Genomic DNA, 17,894 nt, shown 5'->3' on the forward strand with positions numbered 1-17,894 from the left:
ATACATTGTAAAATACTGTGGTAACAACTATACCACTGTCTTTACATACAACGGAACAAAGGCTGTGTGTGCGTGTGTGTGTGTGTGTGTGTGTGTCTGTGTGTGTGTGTGTGTGTGTCTGTGTGTCTGTGTGTCTGTGTGTGTTTGTGTGTGTGTGTGTGTCTGTGTGTCTGTGTGTGTGTGTGTCTCTGTGTCTGTGTGTGTGTGTCTGTGTGTGTGTGTCTGTGTGTGTGTGTCTGTGTGTGTGTGTGTGTCTGTGTGTGTGTGTCTGTGTCTCTGTGTGTGTGTCTGTGTGTCTGTGTGTGTGTCTGTGTGTCTGTGTGTGTGTCTGTGTGTCTGTGTGTGTGTCTGTGTGTCTATGTGTGTATCTGTGTGTCTATGTGTGTGTCTGTGTGTGTGTCTGTGTGTCTGTGTGTGTGTGTCTGTCTGTGTGTGTCTGTGTGTCTGTGTGTGTGTGTGTCTGTGTGTCTGTGTGTGTGTCTGTGTGTGTGTCTGTGTGTCTGTGTGTCTGTATGTCTGTGTGTGTCTGTGTGTGTCTGTGTGTCTGTGTGTGTGTGTCTGTGTGTCTGTGTGTGTGTCTGTGTGTGTGTGTGTCTAGTGTCTGTGTGTGTGTGTGTCTGTGTGTCTGTCTGTGTGTCTGTGTGTCTGTGTATGTGTCTGTGTGTCTGTGTGTCTGTGTGTGCGTGTGTGTGTGTGTGTGTCTGTGTGTGTGTCTGTGTGTCTGTGTGTGTGTGTCTGTGTGTGTGTGTCTGTGTGTGTGTGTCTGTGTGTGTGTCTGTGTGTGTGTGTCTGTGTGTGTGTGTCTGTGTGTGTGTCTGTGTGTGTGTGTCTGTGTGTGTGTGTCTGTGTGTCTGTGTCTGTGTCTGTGTGTCTGTGTGTCTGTGTGTGTGTGTCTGTGTGTGTGTGTGTCTGTGTGTGTGTGTCTGTGTGTCTGTGTCTGTGTCTGTGTCTGTGTGTCTGTGTGTGTGTCTGTGTGTCTGTGTGTGTGTCTGTGTGTCTGTGTGTGTGTTTGTGTGTCTGTGTGTGTGTCTGTGTGTGTGTCTGTGTGTCTGTGTGTGTGTCTGTGTGTCTGTGTGTGTGTGTCTGTGTGCCTATGTGTGTATCTGTGTGTCTATGTGTGTGTCTGTGTGTCTGTGTGTGTGTCTGTGTGTCTGTGTGTGTGTTTGTGTGTCTGTGTGTGTGTCTGTGTGTCTGTGTGTCTATGTGTGTGTCTGTGTGTCTATGTGTGTGTCTGTGTGTCTGTGTGTGTCTGTGTGTCTGTGTGTGTGTTGTATCCTAGTGTATAATTAAAGGCCTCATGACACTCAAATGAGAAGGATATGCAGTAAAACTTGGGAAACTTGGAAGCTATTATAGAATTCTCTCTCTAACATTAAAGCTCTGACATTCTTGTCATTTGTAATATCTTACTAGGTAGTTTTAGCCACTGACATTTTCAATCAATTATGTGTTTTATATCTACAAGTTGTATTTTGGTAGCCGTAGGGCATAGATATGATACATAAATACAATTAGGAACATAACAAGGAGAACTTGTTAGAACAACTGGCCAGAGTCATGGTTCTCCTTCCCCTGTCTGCACACATTCTGGCGGTGTCACCTGTAAGTTTGCATCCTTTTCTATTAACTGATGCTTTTGGAAACATAGAATATTTCCCCATTTCTTATCCCTAACATTGTCATTCCCACCTTGCTCTCCATCCTTCAACAGCCTGAGAGGGAAGGCAGAGTGGGAATGGCTGGAGGTAATGGAGACCTCAGGCAACGGGTGAGGGCAGGGGAAACAGACTTCTCAGAAGGCAGGCTTCATTGAGCAGCTTGTTTAATTGGAGTGGGGGACATGAGCTGCTCAAACCTTGGGGAGTGGGTAGAGGCTTTCAGGGTTTCACTGGTGGGGGCTGAGGTGCTGGGAGTGCCTTACTTGCATGAAGAAGACTTACAGGTACTTCTGGAAATTATCTTATATGGAGAGCAAGTTTGATCTGTAACCTGGCCACCCATGGCTACCTCAAGGGTGGCAGAGGTGGAGGCCAAAAGTCTGTGCACCAGGTTTCACAGGCCCTGGGCAGGGGAGGGAGTGGCCCTCATTGCTAACACTCTCTAGATCTCTGGGATGGGACACACCTTGATCCCACTTCTTCTCCAGACGGGCTCTTCCCAATACCCCAGCCCCACACATTATCTATTTGCAGGTTTATTTCAAAGTAATTTTTAAAGGTTTTTGTGTGATGTATCAGTTTTAGAAAAAGAACGTAGCGAGAAATATAGCAGCCTCTTTTTTTTTTGAAATCTCAACACCTAGATTTGAAGAAATGACAAAAATTCTCATTTCTGCTTCTGAATTTTCCATCTCTTAGAGTCTCACCTGTGAAGTAGCCTCTAGAAGTGTGACTACACGTGGGACCAATACAAACAAAAGGCAAACAGCATTAGTATTATTATAAAAGTTGTTTTAAGTGACTCCCCCCCTTATAAAAAGTATCCAGGGTTTCCAGGGACCCCCCAAAGGACAAATTGAGAACTGTTAATCAAAATTTCCATAGTTACTGGCATTCTTCATTACAGGTTATCGAAAGGTGTTATCTTCCTAATAACTTTATATTGTAAGGCCCAATATCGTCTCAGAACTCCCAAGACTAAATTATTGGCACAAAGGGGATTTATTTGTCCTAAAGTGATGAAGAGCAGAGAGTAAGAAACAAAGAGAGGACAGGGGAGAGAGGGAAAGGAGCAAGGGAGAGGGGACAGGGGCTTTGTCCCAGAGATGGGAACGAGGACTGACTCTGGACAGAGAGGAGACAGACATGGGCCATAGGGAAATGGCTGTTTATAAAGTACGAGTGGAAACCTCTGTCAGGATGAGGCATTTAATTTTAGTTGGTCAGGTTAATTAGGGCAGCAAAGAGGTCTTTGATTGCTGGACTTCAGTACTTTGTTGCTGGACCTTGGCGGTCAGCCTCAGGAGGAGGAAGTGGCCAAACAAGGGAATAAACCTTGGTGGTAGCTTTAGGAATGCAATCTGATGGTTTTCAGCAAGGCAGAGGGGATGGGGAGAAGGGTGAGGCTGCCAGAGCCGTGCTCGCCATGCCCAGGCTGGCCAGCGTCCCTTCATTCCCACCTTTTAATTTTACTATTATGTCACTGGGTGTGGGTAAGTGGACTTCTTTGTCTCTGGCTGCTTCCTGATGACATTAGGGCATTGTCGCTAGGGGTCCAAGGAAGCTGGGTTTCTGGTCAAGGTCAGGAAGAGCAGGCAGCTTTACTTTATTATACCATAGGGAAGTGTGGTCGTGAGGCTGGGCAAGGATATAGATCCCAAAGGAACTGTTGGAGCTGAGGCGGGAATTGCTCGAGCAATGTGTAGCTGATCTGAAATCTGCTGGGACAGATGGACCTAGGGACAGGGTGACATTAAGGAATTTAGAGAAATGTTTTCTCTTGGAGGTACATTTGAAACTTTTAGGTTCATAAGTCCTAGTAGTTGGGAAGAGGGATCTCAAGACCCGGGAAAGGAGAAGAGACACCAGCCGTAGGAACAGGCAACAGGCAGGAAAATTTGGTTCAGGGGTACGTGTCTGGAGTCTTGAGAATTCTTCAGAAGAGCCAGGAGAATTTAGATTGGCTATATAAGAACAATTGGGAAACAATCCTTATTTGAAAGTAGGTTGGCTGCGTTAGGGAGAATACAGCCTGCTTATTTGTTACATCAGAAGAGTCTTTCCTGAGATGTTTAGGTAGATTTTGAAATTGAGATATTTTAAGAAAGTGGACGAATCAGGAGGCTCTTGGCAAACTGAGATGGAGGGTCTGTAACAGATTTGAGGGGTTGGTGTGGAAAGGTTGAGAGAACTTGGCTTTGGGAAGCAAAGCAGGACTTAGATAGTTAAGGGACAAGCAGTCAGTAGTGGGACCCAGTGAGTCGCTGTGTGAAGGAAAACCACACAAATCCACACAATATTAGTTTAGAGTCACAGACAACACAATGGCTGGGCGTGGAACCTAGCTTCCTAATTTCCCCTACTATCCTAAGTTAGAAATCTTCTGGTGGTGGATCTACCACCTGACCTAACAGCCTACATTGTGTCTGCCTTGCTCCCACAGTCCCAAACCATGTTTCTTACTCCTGTTTGCCCTCTTCCTCTCCCTGACCCGGAAGTCCCGCCTCCTAGACCAGTGATTGGTTCCTTGTAATCTTTACTTATTAGGGAAAAATTCTACTACACAGAAGTAGCTAAAGGGCCTTCCTGAGTGGGAGAGGAATAGGCTAGGAGGTATTTGAGAGCTTTTTGCCAGGAGTAAATAGGATCTGGGGAACCTGGGGGCAGAGTTAGGTGTGGACGATTACAGGGGAGGACAGATGACAAGTGTGACTGACGAGTATTCAATAAAAGAAGTTTGGAGGGACACAGTCTCTACAAAGGGGCAGTGGAGTTCTTTGTGAGGAGTTGAGGGAGAGCGTGGTAGGGATAGATTGTGAGAGGGGATCCTGGAAGCTCTGTCTTTGCCTTCATTTTTAGCAGCTGGGGGATAGCAGTACTCTGGGAACGCTAGAGTTCCTTGTTTGATTTAGAGGTAGCTGAGAGGCTGTGGCAAGAGTCAGCCACAGACAGTGTTGTTTAGAGTTTTGGAGACGCAGGTGACAGGGGAAACGGTCAGTTTTATGCCTTCACTTATAAACTACCGATGAACTTCACTTTAAAAATGTAATGATATCAGCATTTCATGAAACGCATGAACTGAGATCTCAGAACTGAGAACGCATTCTGAGATCTCAGAAGCTCAGAGGCAAAGCCCACATGCGCTGCTCTTCTTTCCAGATTGACTATGTGCAGGCAGAAATCCCACCCTAGCCCTGAGCTCCCTGCTCTGCCGACTCAACTTCCGGGTGCTGATGCCCCTGACCACAGTGGTAAACTTCTTGATAATTTGAACATGTTTTCGTGTTTTTACAGATCAACTAGACTCATTATTTCTCTTTGACAGACGTGGTCTCAATTTCCTCACTCCATTATTTTAAGTCTTTACTGCCTATGTTCTCCTCTCAGTAAAACAAAACTCACTTCCCTGGTACTTACTTTGTGGCACATTTTGAAGCGCTATTCAGGCAATAACAAGTCAAAGCTCTGTGCTTAAAAAGCTTCCTTTACAGCCAGCATGGTGGGTCAGTCCTGTAATCCCTATATGTGAGAGATGAGGTATACAGACCACCACAAGTTCAAGGCCAGCCTGGGCTGCATAATGGGCTCCAAGCCCACCTGGGCTACACAGTGGGACATTGTCTCAAGCAAACAAACAAACAAACAAACAAACAAATTTGTGACTCTAGTTGAGAGTTATTCATTTTTTATTTAAGCTGATTTATAAGCAAAGCTTATGAGGCATGAACTCTGAGCGAAGGCTGGTTCTTTACTTCTGAGACCTTCCATGGTAAGCTAGAGACTATCAGTAGATCTGTAAGCTTCACCTCCATGCTGGGCTCCAGGATCATAATAACATTTGTACAGTTTAGAGAGAGAAGAGGGCTTAGAGGAAAGAACTGGAAAGGTTGAGAAGATAATGCTGAGAGATGGCTTGGATGTCACACATGGCTGGCAGGGGTTGGGGAGAAGTGACATTTGAGGAATCCGTATTTGTGTCTTTTCTGTCCTACAGATTTTGAGAGACTAAACCTCCCCACAGAAAACTCTGAGATTCAAAGAACTCCACACTTACCTAGCAAGCCTCCTGCCCAAATAGGGAGAAGTCCATGGACTCCAGAAGTCCACTATGAAAGCTCAACCAGGAGAGGAAAGAACCGCACACACACTTCTCAATTTGTCAAAGCCCCCAAGAAGAAACCAGTACCATTCAAGAACAAGGTTAAACCACTAACTCAGGGCTTTCAACATACCCAAGAATCCACCACCAGCCAAGCTTCCTTACAAACCCCACAGCCCACCTTGAAGGAGGATGAATCACCAGGACCCGTCATAGAGGACTCTTCTAAAAAAAGTATGGGACATTAGATTCCATCACTTCCATTATGTCCTATAAGATGCCTTTAAAGAAGAACTAGCCATGTTCTCTTCATTTTCTCTTCTCTAAGAATGGCAATGGTAGGGTGTGGTCAAGAAGGCTCACACCAAGACCACTGAGGCTCTGAGGAGCAGCACTGTGGCCCAGCTCCTCTAGGGATGCACTTGAGAAGACAGGCCAGGGAAATGGTGGTGCACAGTTGTGGACCTGGAGCTGGCTGCTCTCTGGGTTTGCAGGGCTGTCTCATCGTATGCTTCTGTTGTTCTTCCTGCTGGAGGAGTGTCTAGTCATGTCAGCTTATAAAAGGCAGCCTCTCAGGAAGCCAGTGTGTGTTGTTTGCCCCTCTGTGGTCACCTAGGCTGAGGAAGACTGTGGGATGGCACAGCAGTGACATTTTCCTAAGTCGGGGACGGAGAGGTGGCCTAGGCTTGAGCTCTCCTTCCACCCTCGTTTTCTGATCTGTGTGCAGTGGTTGCTCCCCAATGCCTGAGGTTCGCCAGATTCCTGGTGGGCAGAAGCAGCCTTGAATGAAAGTTAGAACTGGATCCCCGCCAGCATAGAGAGAAGCAGGTCCGGGACCCAGAAAGAACAGTGATTAAAAACATAAAAATAAAAGAAACACCATTAATCAGACCCATGTATAAGCCCTAGAGTCTGTCGCTAAAAACACATGTTGACACTTCCCTCAGAGAAGAGTCAATAACAAGAGTCAAAATAAACTCTTTGTAAATATTTGTAAGTTCAGTTATTCAATTCTCCAAGGTTAAAGGTAGAATGTGATCAACTGAATAAACTTACTCAGACAGAAATAGTTCTTGGGATCCAGGAAAGAAAGTTATCTTGGAATTTTTGGAATATGTGGAAGAAATCTGGGACCTAGGGCTGTAACACAATGGTAGGACACTTACCATGTGTGCGAGTCCCTATGTCCCTCTCAGTGCACAAGAAGGAGGTGGGGGGGGCAAAATAATAACACCCTGTTGTGAAAGACAGGTTCTTTGTTTGTTTATTTTAATCTTAATTCAGGGTTTTGCTAAGTTGCCAAGATTGGCCACACTTGTAATCCTCCTGCCTCAACTTCCTGGGGATCTGGGGTTATAGGGCTGCATTGACATTCCTGGCTATAACAACAGTCCTAAATATTATATTTGCCATGCGTGTATAGATAACATGGGCCATCATTCCTCAGATGTTGTCTTCCTTGTGTCTCAGTGGCCAGGAGCTCACTAATTGGACTGGGCTAACTGGGCAGCATACACAAGCGTCTCTCCCCAAGTCTAGAGAAACATGAGGCACCGCCCACCACACCTGGATTTTATTCCTTGCTTCTTTCCTTTTTTAAAAAATTATATTATTTTTATTTGTGCTTGCATGTGTATGTGCATGTGTGCGTGTGTGTGTGCGTGTGTGTGTGTGTGTGTGTGTGTGTAAAGGGTGTGTACACGTGAGTGCTGGTGGCAGCCAGGAGCCTCAGATCCCTTGGAGCTGGACTTAAGAGGCTGTCTGATGTGCATACTGGGATTTGAACTCCAGTCCTCTGAGCCACAGGGTCATTATCAGGTCGGCACACCAGGGTTGGTTCAGTTTGGTTTCTAGCACACTCTGACACAGAACTCAGGTCTGCATGCCTGCCGAAGCAAGTGCTTTACCAACTGAACCATTTCTCCAACCCTTACATTTACTTACTGCTCGTGATAAATGACCAGACAGGTGATGCCTAACTGACACCCAGCACTCCAGAACCAGAGACAGGGGGATTGTGAGTTGGAAGACATCCTGGAGTACTTACTGAGTTCCTGCCTCAAATAAATAAATAGAAGTTATAATAAAATACTCGTGACGAAGTTCATTATTTTAACCGGCTTTAGGTATAGGGCTGGGACATTAAGTGCATTCACATAGTTGTAAATTATCCCAGTTCATATCCGAAACTTTTTCACTTGCACAATACTGAGTGGGCTGTAAACAAGTGAACAGACTCAGACCGCAGAACAAGTAGAAGCGCCTGTGAGGGAGGTCTCCTCCTGAGCCCATGGCTTCTTAGCTATGACACCAAGAGCTAGAGTAATAAACCAAGACTGGAGAAGTGGTTCTGTGTCACACTGGAGCTTTTGCACAGCACAGGAAATGATCGTCAGGGTGTAGACAACCTGTGCACCAGGAGGAACAGTCGCTCGTTACACTTTAGTAAAAGGTTCACGGCCATGGTTTTTAAGAAACTCAAGTCAGTAGCAAGAAAGAGCTGATTTAAATGGATGAAGTACCCAGACAGACATTTCTCAAAAGGAGACTGTAAGTAAAGCTGGTCAGCACCCTGATCACTAGAGAAATGCAAATGAAGCCCTCAATGTGACCCCACCACACATATGTTAGGATGGCTGTGACGGTTTTCAATGTCAACCTGACACATTGAGAATCACTTAGATGAGGAGGATCAACGAGGGATTGTCTAAATTAGGTTGGCCCATGGGATTGCTTTGATCACAGTTGAGAAGGAAAGACCCATCCAGTGTAAGCAGCATCATTCCATGGACAGACGGATCCTGACACTTTAAGAGGAGAAAACAAACTGAACGCTAGTGTGTGTGTACTAACTCAGGGTTAGCCCTTGACTGTGAGGTAATGTGGCTAGCTACTTCAAGCTCCTACTGCCTTCTCAAAATGATGGATTGTAGCCTGGGATTGTCGGGCAAAAACAACACAAAACAACACCAACAATATCACAGCGGCAGGAAATCAGACTGAGATAATGACTAGTACAGAAAGAAGAAAGATAAGACAGAGAGGTGGGAAAAGGAAAACCCTGCGCACTGTTGGTAAAAATATAAATAATACAGCCGGGACAGAAAGAAGTTTGGAAGCTCCTCAGGAAAGCAGAGTGTCAGCAATCCTGCCACTGACTGGATGTTCAAAGAAAGTGAATCGGCACAGAGAGGGGCTGTCTATAGTCTCCTGTCCAGTGCAGCACTACTCACTAACAAAGACATGGAGTAACCTAAATGCATTCATAAAGACGATGCTCACACAGTGGAGGATCACTCGGTGCTGAGGAAACATAGGCCGGCCATCAGAGACAGCCTGGGTAAGCTTGAGGACGGCACACTAAGTGAGATAACCCAGACCTACAAAGACGTGGCCCGATCTCGCCTGGAAGATCTAAAAGTCAGCAGTGGGTGACCACTAGGTGTCTGGAGGGTGGGAAGCAGGTGCCAGAGAGACAAAGTTCCAGCGAAATCAGAATGGACAGCAGTGTAAGTCTAGCTAGCAATGTTGTGGGTTTACAATTTGGAGAGAGTATGTCTTAGGGGTTCTCATGATTTACACGTTTGTCTTGTTAAAATTGGGTCTCATATAGCCCAGGCTCACCTCAAATTTGCTATGTAGCTGAGGTTACCCTTAAACTTCGGATTCCTCAGCCTCCATCTCCCAAGTGCTCAGAATAGAGGTTTGTGCAACAATTCCCCGCTACTATATGCTAATTGTCTTAACGGTGGTGATTGTGTCACATTGTGTAATGCACAACAAATGAAGTTGGACACCTTGAATTTGTACACTTTTCATGTCCCCACCTTTTCTCAGCCTCTGGTAGTTACCATCACTTCTGTCTCCAATGAATGTTTACTTTTAAGTGTTTTGAATGTATTAAACACCATAATATTTTCCTTCTGAGACTGGCTCGTTTCACTCAGCATAGTGCCTACAAGGTCATCCACATTGTATTAGAAGTTGCCCACAGAAGCTAGAAAAAGGCATCAGATCCCCTAGAACTGAAGTTACAGATGCTTGTGAGCCATGATGTGCATGCTGGGAATGGAACCTCAGGAAGAACAGCCAGGGCTCTGAACTAAGAGCCATCTCTCCAGGCCCCTAGTGCTTAATATATTTTTAAAAGAGCTACTGTTGCCTCCAAACTGGACTTGGACCTAATGGCAAGCTTAGGTCACCTACCCTTTATTTGGTGAGTTTATTAGGATGGGCTTCACTACTCAGCGCTGGATGACTATGAGAGAGATTTCAACTACTAAATAAGTTGATATTTCTGCCTGCCTAAAAAGAAAAAGAGTCTAATAATGTACTTGAAAATGACCTGGAGGGCTGGGGAGATGGTCCCATTGGTGAAGTGCTTACTGAACGAGCCTAAGTACAATGCTGGGTCCCTAGCACTAGGGACAAAGCAACAGAAGAATCCCTGGGGCCTACAGCGGACACCGGGTCCTCACGAGAGACTCTACCTCAAAAACTGAGGTAGAAGATGACCAGCTCTCGCCTACCATGTGAGGTCCTAGTTCAACTTCTGACACTGAAGAAGAAGGCAGTTTCCAAGGAATAACACCGCAGTGGCCCTCTGGTCCCTCACGTGTGGATACGCACAAATGTTTCACAAGTAGTTCAGGGCTGATATTTCCAGGTTTTATTTCCTTGGTCTCAGCGTCGCTTTTTAACACCTAATCTCTAGATTCCGATCCTCAGTTATTTCCATTGAGATGTCTGGTGGAAAACTCAGATAGCGCCTGCTCTTCCGTTCCAGAACCTTCTTTGTTTACACCTTTCCTGATCATGGAAATTCTACTTTTTTTAACTTGAGCTCCACCAAATTCCTAATTCCTCTCTCTTGTATACTCCACGTCAGTCCATTGGTGAACTCTGGTGCTTGTCCCTCTAATTATACCTGTACCCCGCTGAATATCCCTCTCTCTATATTCTCGTCTCACCACCTAGGGGCCAGGTACCATTACTATCATTTAAGTCTTTGCAGTCCTCTCACACCTTACTTTCCACTCCCACGCCTGTCCAGCCCTCTCTCCCGTCCTCAAATAAATGTTACTTTCAGCATAGCGGCCACGGTGACTTGATGCCATTAAAATCCAGCTGGTATCATTCCTCTTTCCTCACAACTTTCAGGCACACTCACCTCGCTTCCCCACCAGCATCCACAATGCTCCTTCCCCAGTGCATCTACACTTGCTGTCCACAGGCTGGATTCATCTGCTTTGGGTGTCCAAAAGGGTTCCCGCCATCAGCTCCTTTAAGGTGTTATTTTGGCTCAGATAACACTTGAGCCAAAGGTCTATGTTATTGGCCTCATTTAATCACACACTTAGGTTTATTCTCGTTCTGATCAATCACTTTTCAGCAGTATTTATCTGACCCTCATACTTCGTTACTGGTCTTTTTTTTATTTTAATTTTCATCATTGTGTGTGTGTGTGTGTGTGTGTGTGTGTGTGTGTGTGTGTGTGAGAGAGAGAGAGAGAGAGAGAGAGAGAGAGAGAGAGAGAGAGTGTATGTGTGTGCGCGAATTTGCTCACATGCTTGAATACTTGCTCTCCAGTTGGTGGACCTGTTTGGGAGGGATTAGGTGATGTCACCTTGTTGCGGGAGGTAAGAGTGGAATTGGTGTTTCAGAAACGCTTGAGCCAGTCCCAGTGCGCCTCCCTGCCTCCTACTTGCAGTTTGAGATGTGGTTCTCAGCTGTTTCTCCGCCATGCTTTTGCTTCACCATCATGTACTGTAACACCTGAAACTGAAAGTTCGATCGAATGCTTCCTTTTATAAGTTGACTTGGTCGTGGTATTTTGTCACAGCAACAGAAACCCAACTAAGACATAAGGGGTTTGGGTAGCCAACTGAATGCAGCAGGCTTGGTAGCAAGCTCCTTTACCTGCAGGGACTCTCACCAGCCCACCGTTGCTAGTCGTTTTCTCCTCCTAAGGGATGTAAGCTCCACAGTAGAAGAGTTGTTTCCTGGTGTGTTTCAGCGCCCAGAGCAATGTCCTGCATATAGATTGAACTAAAAGGGATTTTTGAAATGGCCTTAATATGTCCCACTGGCTGGTCTTGAACTTGCTATGGTGGTCAAACTCACAACTATCCTGCCTCAGCTTCCCAAGTGCTCTGATTATAAGGATAGACCACAATATCCAGCTTTAGTAAATATTTTAAACAAACTCCAGTGATAGTGTTTAGAAAGAACACTTTCCTGCTGACTAATTGGCATGTAGTAAGCTGTGACTATTTGAGACTCTGTAACGAGTTTTGAGCTAGGTATGTACTTGTAAAACCTCCACCACAAGCAGGAAAATCAGAAATTCTCCTGCCTCAGCTTTCCAATGCTGGAATTACAGGTGTCAGACAGAAAAAAGCTGAGGCAGGAGAAGTGCTACAAGTTTGAGGCTAAGCAGGACTACATAGCAAGACCCTATTTCAAGAAACAAATCTGGTGAAGTGGCCGTATGTGTAATTCCAAACCATGGAACACAGAGGCTCCAGGACCCAGTGTCTAAGGTCTCTGCTGCACAGTGAGCTCACCGCCAGCCCGAGGCACGCTGAGACCCCGTAGCCCCACAGTGAAGAACAGTTTCTTTATATTTCTCTGTAATTTCGTCTTGCCTTCCCACCACAGCCATGCCCAACATTGACCTGCTTCCACCGCATAGCTTGCATTTCCAGGAGTATGTGTAAATAGAACCAACGAGATAGAATCTAGCTCTTTCATTCCGTGTAGTAATTCCAGATTTTCCATGCTGTCTGTGTCTGTGTCTCCTTTCTTGTCCTGTGCTGTGGTTTGGATGTGGTTTGTTCCCCGGAAGTCGCCATATTGGTTCTCAGTATGGCAGAGTTAGGACACAGGGAATCCTCTAAGAAGAGGAGTCTGGGAGCAGATGGTTGAACCCTCTTTTTCTGTTTTAATGCAATATCAGTAATTGGTGTTTTAGTATAGCAACGGAAACCAAACTTTGGATATCTGGTCACACATTAACAGATGTTTGAGTTATTTCCAATTTGGGGCTATAAACAAAATTGCCATCAATGTATGCAATGTATATCATTGCCAGACTTATGCACATCATAGTGGTCAGAGAGAGAACTTGCAGGACTCAGGTTTTTATTTCCACCATGTGAGTCTTGGGGATTGAACTTAAGTTGCCAGGGCTGGTGGCCAGCAGTTTTACACCCTTGGCCTTCTTGTTGGCTCATCACCTTTGATGATGATGATGATGATGATGATGATGATGATGATGATGATGATGATGATGATGATACACACAATAACGATAAAATATTTTAAAGGCATCCTGTAGTTTGTATCTGTAATTGTGTCAAAATATGTATAACTTAGAGAAACCTGGTGTTTTAATAATGTTTATTCTCATGGTGCAAACGTGTAGTTCAAGCATACTGTGTCATTTGTGAGGACTGAAAAATACCAGAATCCATGGGTGCTCCTGTCTGGTGTAGAATATCTTAGTGTTTGCAAATTCACATCCTTTCATGTTTTTTAAATAATCCCTGCACTACTCGTAACCCCAACCATAGTGGGGGGAACGCAGAGGGATAAACAGTCGTCATGTGGCGTGGCTTACGGACAGAGGCAAAGCGATCTGCGAGTTCCGTACAGGCGCCGTGTTTTTAACCAATTGTCTAGCACGCCCATCCAGTGCGCTCTGTACAGCTGAAACCGCAGTTGTGGAGCGAGAAGATGCTGAAGGCTGAACACGACTCTCTCCATTTACTTACACTTTGTGAAATCCTTCATAACTCTCAGATTTATCTCTAAATACTACAGTTTATGCCACTAAAGACGGTATTTTAAGACTGTAATTTCCAATTTATTATTGAGTATTTACAATGCAGTTATTTTCATATATTGCCCTCATATTCTGAAATCTTAAGAAGTTCATACATTAGTTCTAGTGAGTTTATTTTTTAATTTTTTCATATTCTACACTTTTTATAACTTTTAATGTTTTACAATCCAGTCATTGCCCCCTCCCCATCTACCCTCCCACAGTTCCTCATCCCATTCCTCCTCCCCCCCCCCCCCCGTCTCCTAGAAGATTGTCAGGCCTCTCCACTCCCCGGGGCCTCAAGTCTCTCAAGGATTAGGTGCATCTTCTCCCACTGAGCCCAGACCAGGCAGTCTTCTGCTGTAAATGTGTCGGAGAGGTCCTGGGCCAGCTACCTGGTTGGTGGCTCAGTGTCTGAGAGATCTCAGGGGTCCAGGTTAGTTGAGACTGCTGGTCTTCCTATGGGGTCACCCTCCTCAGCTTCTTCTAGCCTGTCCCTAATTCAACCACAGGGGTCCCTGACTTCAGTTCAATGGTTGGATGTATCTGCTTCTGTCTCAGTCAGCTGCTTGTTGGGCCTCTCGGAGGGCAGCCATGCTAGGCTCCTGTCTGTAAGCACACAATAGCATCAGTAATAGTGTCAGGCCTTGGAGCCTCCTCTTGGAATGGATCCCAAGTTTGGCCAGTCACAGGACATCCTTTCCCTCAGTTTCTTCTCCATTTCTATCCCTGCAGTTCTTTTTGACAGGAACAATTCTAGGTCAGAGTTCTTGACTGTGGGATGGCAACCCCATCTCTCTGCCTTTCTACTGGAGATGAACACTACAATTTCCCTCTCCCCACTGTTGAGCATTTCATTTAAGGTCCCTCCCTTTGAGTCCTGAGTGTCTTTCGTCTCTCAGGTCTCTGGTACTTTCTAGAGGGTCTTCCCACCTCTCATACCTCAGGGTTGCATATTCCCATTCATTCTGCTGGCCCTCAGGACTTCTCTCCTCTCTCCCCCTGCCCAATATCTGCTCATGTTCTCCTCTCCTCCCCCCCTTCCCATCTCCCATCCATATCCCTCCATCCCTCTGCCCCCTTCTGCTATTAACCTTCTTAAGTTCTGTGATTCCATACTTTTTTTGACTAATACCCACTTATTAGTGAGCACATACCATGCATGTCCTTTAGGGTCTGAGTTGCCTCACTCAGGATGATATTTTCTAGTTCCATCCACTTGCCTGAAAAACTTATGATGTCCTTGTTCTTAATAGCTGAATAGTATTCCTTCGTGTAAATGAACCACATTTCGTCATCCATTCTTCCATTGTGGGACGTCTGGGTTGTTTCCAGCTTCTGACTGTCACACATAAGGCCGCTATGAACACAGTGGAGCATGTGCTCCTGTAGCATGGTGGGGCATCTTTTGGGTATATGCCCAAGAGTGGTGTAGCTGGGTCTTCTTCAGGTAGATCTATTTTCAATTTCTGAGGACCCTCCAGATAGTTTCCTACATATGTGGTCATTCCTTCTGTAAAATTTCACTTCTTCCTATCTGGATGCCTTTGATTTCTTTTCCTTGCCTTATCACATTGGCTAGGATTACAAGTAATTTGTGAGTGATGACAGCATGTCCATGCCAATAGAAGAGCATTTGGCATGATATTACCTGGAGTTTTCCCATAAATACCCCTTGTTGGGTTCCTTTCTGGGACTAGTGTGTTGAAAAGCATTTAGGATGTGCTTTGGACTTTCCAGCACTACTTCTTCAGCTACTGACTGACTGTGTGGGTTTCTTTGAATGCATTCATTACCAGTGTTGACATGACCTGGTTCCTTGGAGCATGCTGCACTTGATGTACATGTGCTTCTCTAGGGTTTTGTGTCTGTTTTCATGAGCAATATTGTTTTGTATTTTTATCGTAATTTCTTTGTTTTAATAACTTTGCGGTATCAATTGCTTGGAATGTACTCTGTTCATCTGTGAAGCTATCTGTACCTGTTGTTTGTTTGGATTTTTTTTCATAATAAAGCAATGGGCTTATTTCTTCAGTAGCTTGTCTTTCAAGGAAGTTTTTAAAATCTACTCCAAAAACTCAGACCTATTAGCATGGTATGTTTTAGTCCCCCTTTTCATGTTTACATATTGAGTTCTTCTATCATTTAATTTCATTTAATTTTTGACACAGGGCCTTGCTGTGTAGCCCAAGATGGGCTCAAATTCACAGTCCTCCTGCATCTGCCTCCTGAGTGCTGGGGTTAGAGTCATTGCCACTGTGCTCAGGTCTTATTCTCTTTTAGCATCTGCCCTATCTACCCTGATTTCCCTCTGAAACATTGCTCTACTGTGCCCTTCGCTTTATTCGTATCAGCCTAACTAGGGTGCCATCAGCTTGCCCGTCCTTCAAAGACTCTGCTTTGGGTTTTGGTTCTTGTCTTGTCGTCGATATTCCCTTTCTCCTGAATTAGGTTTCTTTGGCTCCTCTTTTCCTACGGCCTTCTTAAATACTGCTTCTACGAGCCCCATGGTCACATAATGTTGTTACTGTAGTTTGAGCATCCCTCTAAAATCCCCACGTGGGAACCTAATCCCCAATGTGGTTGTATTTAGAAGTGAGCATTTGGGGAGAGAGATTGAGCGTGAACCCTCTGCCTTCAGGGGAAGGTTTGATGCTCTTATAAAAGAAGCTGAATGCAATGTCCTCATACTCTTTTGTCTTTCTGCCCCCGTGAATATACAGATCACCTAACGGACATAACAGAAAATATAGATATCTCTCACCGGAAGCCAGAGGTGGCACCTGATTCTGTCAATTTAACTGCTAAAAATAAGAAAGGTAAGCTTCTCCTTTTTATAAACTCCCTGACCCGTGATACTCTTTTATAGCCTTGGGAAGAGATAGCAACTGTTGTCGATTCATTCTCATTCATCTCAACATCTTTTCTAATTTCCTTGACTTTAATAAAACATTAAGAATACATTACATTTGAACTTACTTACTGTGGTGTGTGTGTGTGTGTGTGTGTGTGTGTGTGTGTGTGTGTGTGTGTGTTGGGAATGAGTGTGCATGCCCCACAGCATACATGTGGCAGCCAGGAGACAACCCATGGAGGCTGGTTCTCTTCTTCCATTGTATGTGTCCTGGGGGTTAAACTGAGCCTGTCAGAGTTGCCTGATGTAATAAGGTGGCCTATACAAGTTATTATTCACGATTCAGACAGCTAAATCATTCAGTTCTACAGAATCCTTTCCTCAGCCTTTTCAGGTGTTGTGCCTACTTTGGGGAACTTTAAGGTTATCACACTCCATGTCCCAGAGGAAGAGCACAGAATACACTAGGCTTCCTACCTACTCGAGTTCCTGTTGCCCAAGACCACCCTGAGACCTTGCCCCTCCAGATCCTAACAATTAAGCTGCAGCTCTGCAGCCTCAGCTCTGCAGCCCCAGGAGGCATTTGGACAGCTCTGAGAAGTCCCCAGCAAACAGCCACAGGGCACCTCTCACTGCCCTGAAGGCAATGAGATAACCCAGGCCTGACAGACTCTGTCCTCCAGAGTCCCCAAAAGATCACCAACCAGACCTTCCTGAATGGCACGTGCAACACTCCTTCCCCTTTGAGGAGCAGCTGAACATCCTGTTCTCAACTTAGCCTATCATTGCCTGGGCAGGCTAGCATGTGCAGAAGAGCCTTAAGGTTGGCTTGTGGAGCCTTAGATACTGATACCTGCCTAAGGGAGCTACGTCTAAGCTAGTGCTACGATCTAACATCTTCATCCCAGGCTGAGATGTCCCCCTGTGTTTGCTAATGTGAATTACAACCAAGGAAGGGGCATGGGCACTGAGCCAAAGTATCCACAATAGACTAATCAACAAAGTCCATTTCTGCAGATGCCACAGTTATAGGCCAGATTTGGTAGCACACAGCTATAAACCCCCTATTCAGGAGGCGGAGCCAGATGATTACAGCAAATTCTGGAATAGTCTGGTCTAAACAGCAAGTTCTATGTCTGCCAGGGCTATGTAATGAAAAGAACAGCTGTCTCAAAAAAGAAAAGCCACCATCTAGTGTTGAAAAAGGCAACTATTGACCCATCATATTTTTTCTTATAGGAATGTAAAAGAATAATAAAAACAAGCACTGTAATTCCTCAAGAGGAGCAGGGGTCTAGCAACAGACCCCAGTGGAAAAGAAAGTAAAGAGATTATCTAAAAGTATTCAGAAAGTGAACTGAAAGAAATTTAGATAGTAGGTGAGATAAGAAACTGCAAGAAGACAGTTCATAACATAAATGAAAGGGTCATTAGGGAGATAGATCACATGAAAAGGAA

At 45.1% G+C, this 17,894-nt stretch overlaps 1 protein-coding gene across 4 annotated transcripts in view; it reads left to right on the forward strand.

Moving 5' to 3' along the window:
• The window catches only part of Gdpd4 (glycerophosphodiester phosphodiesterase domain containing 4), a 109,153-nt gene that overhangs the window by 84,422 nt on the left and 6,837 nt on the right, over positions 1–17,894 (forward strand). For 2 of the 4 annotated variants that reach the window (NM_001432536.1, XM_087589436.1), the window contains 1 exon segment: positions 16,306–16,401. In NM_001432536.1, the coding sequence (NP_001419465.1) occupies positions 16,306–16,401 (96 nt within the window). 4 annotated transcript variants of the gene reach the window in all.

The sequence above is a fragment of the Rattus norvegicus genome, chromosome 1, assembly GCF_021556685.1.
Source record: "Rattus norvegicus strain SHRSP/BbbUtx chromosome 1, alternate assembly SHRSP_T2T, whole genome shotgun sequence".
Classification (NCBI taxonomy): Eukaryota; Metazoa; Chordata; class Mammalia; order Rodentia; family Muridae; genus Rattus; species Rattus norvegicus.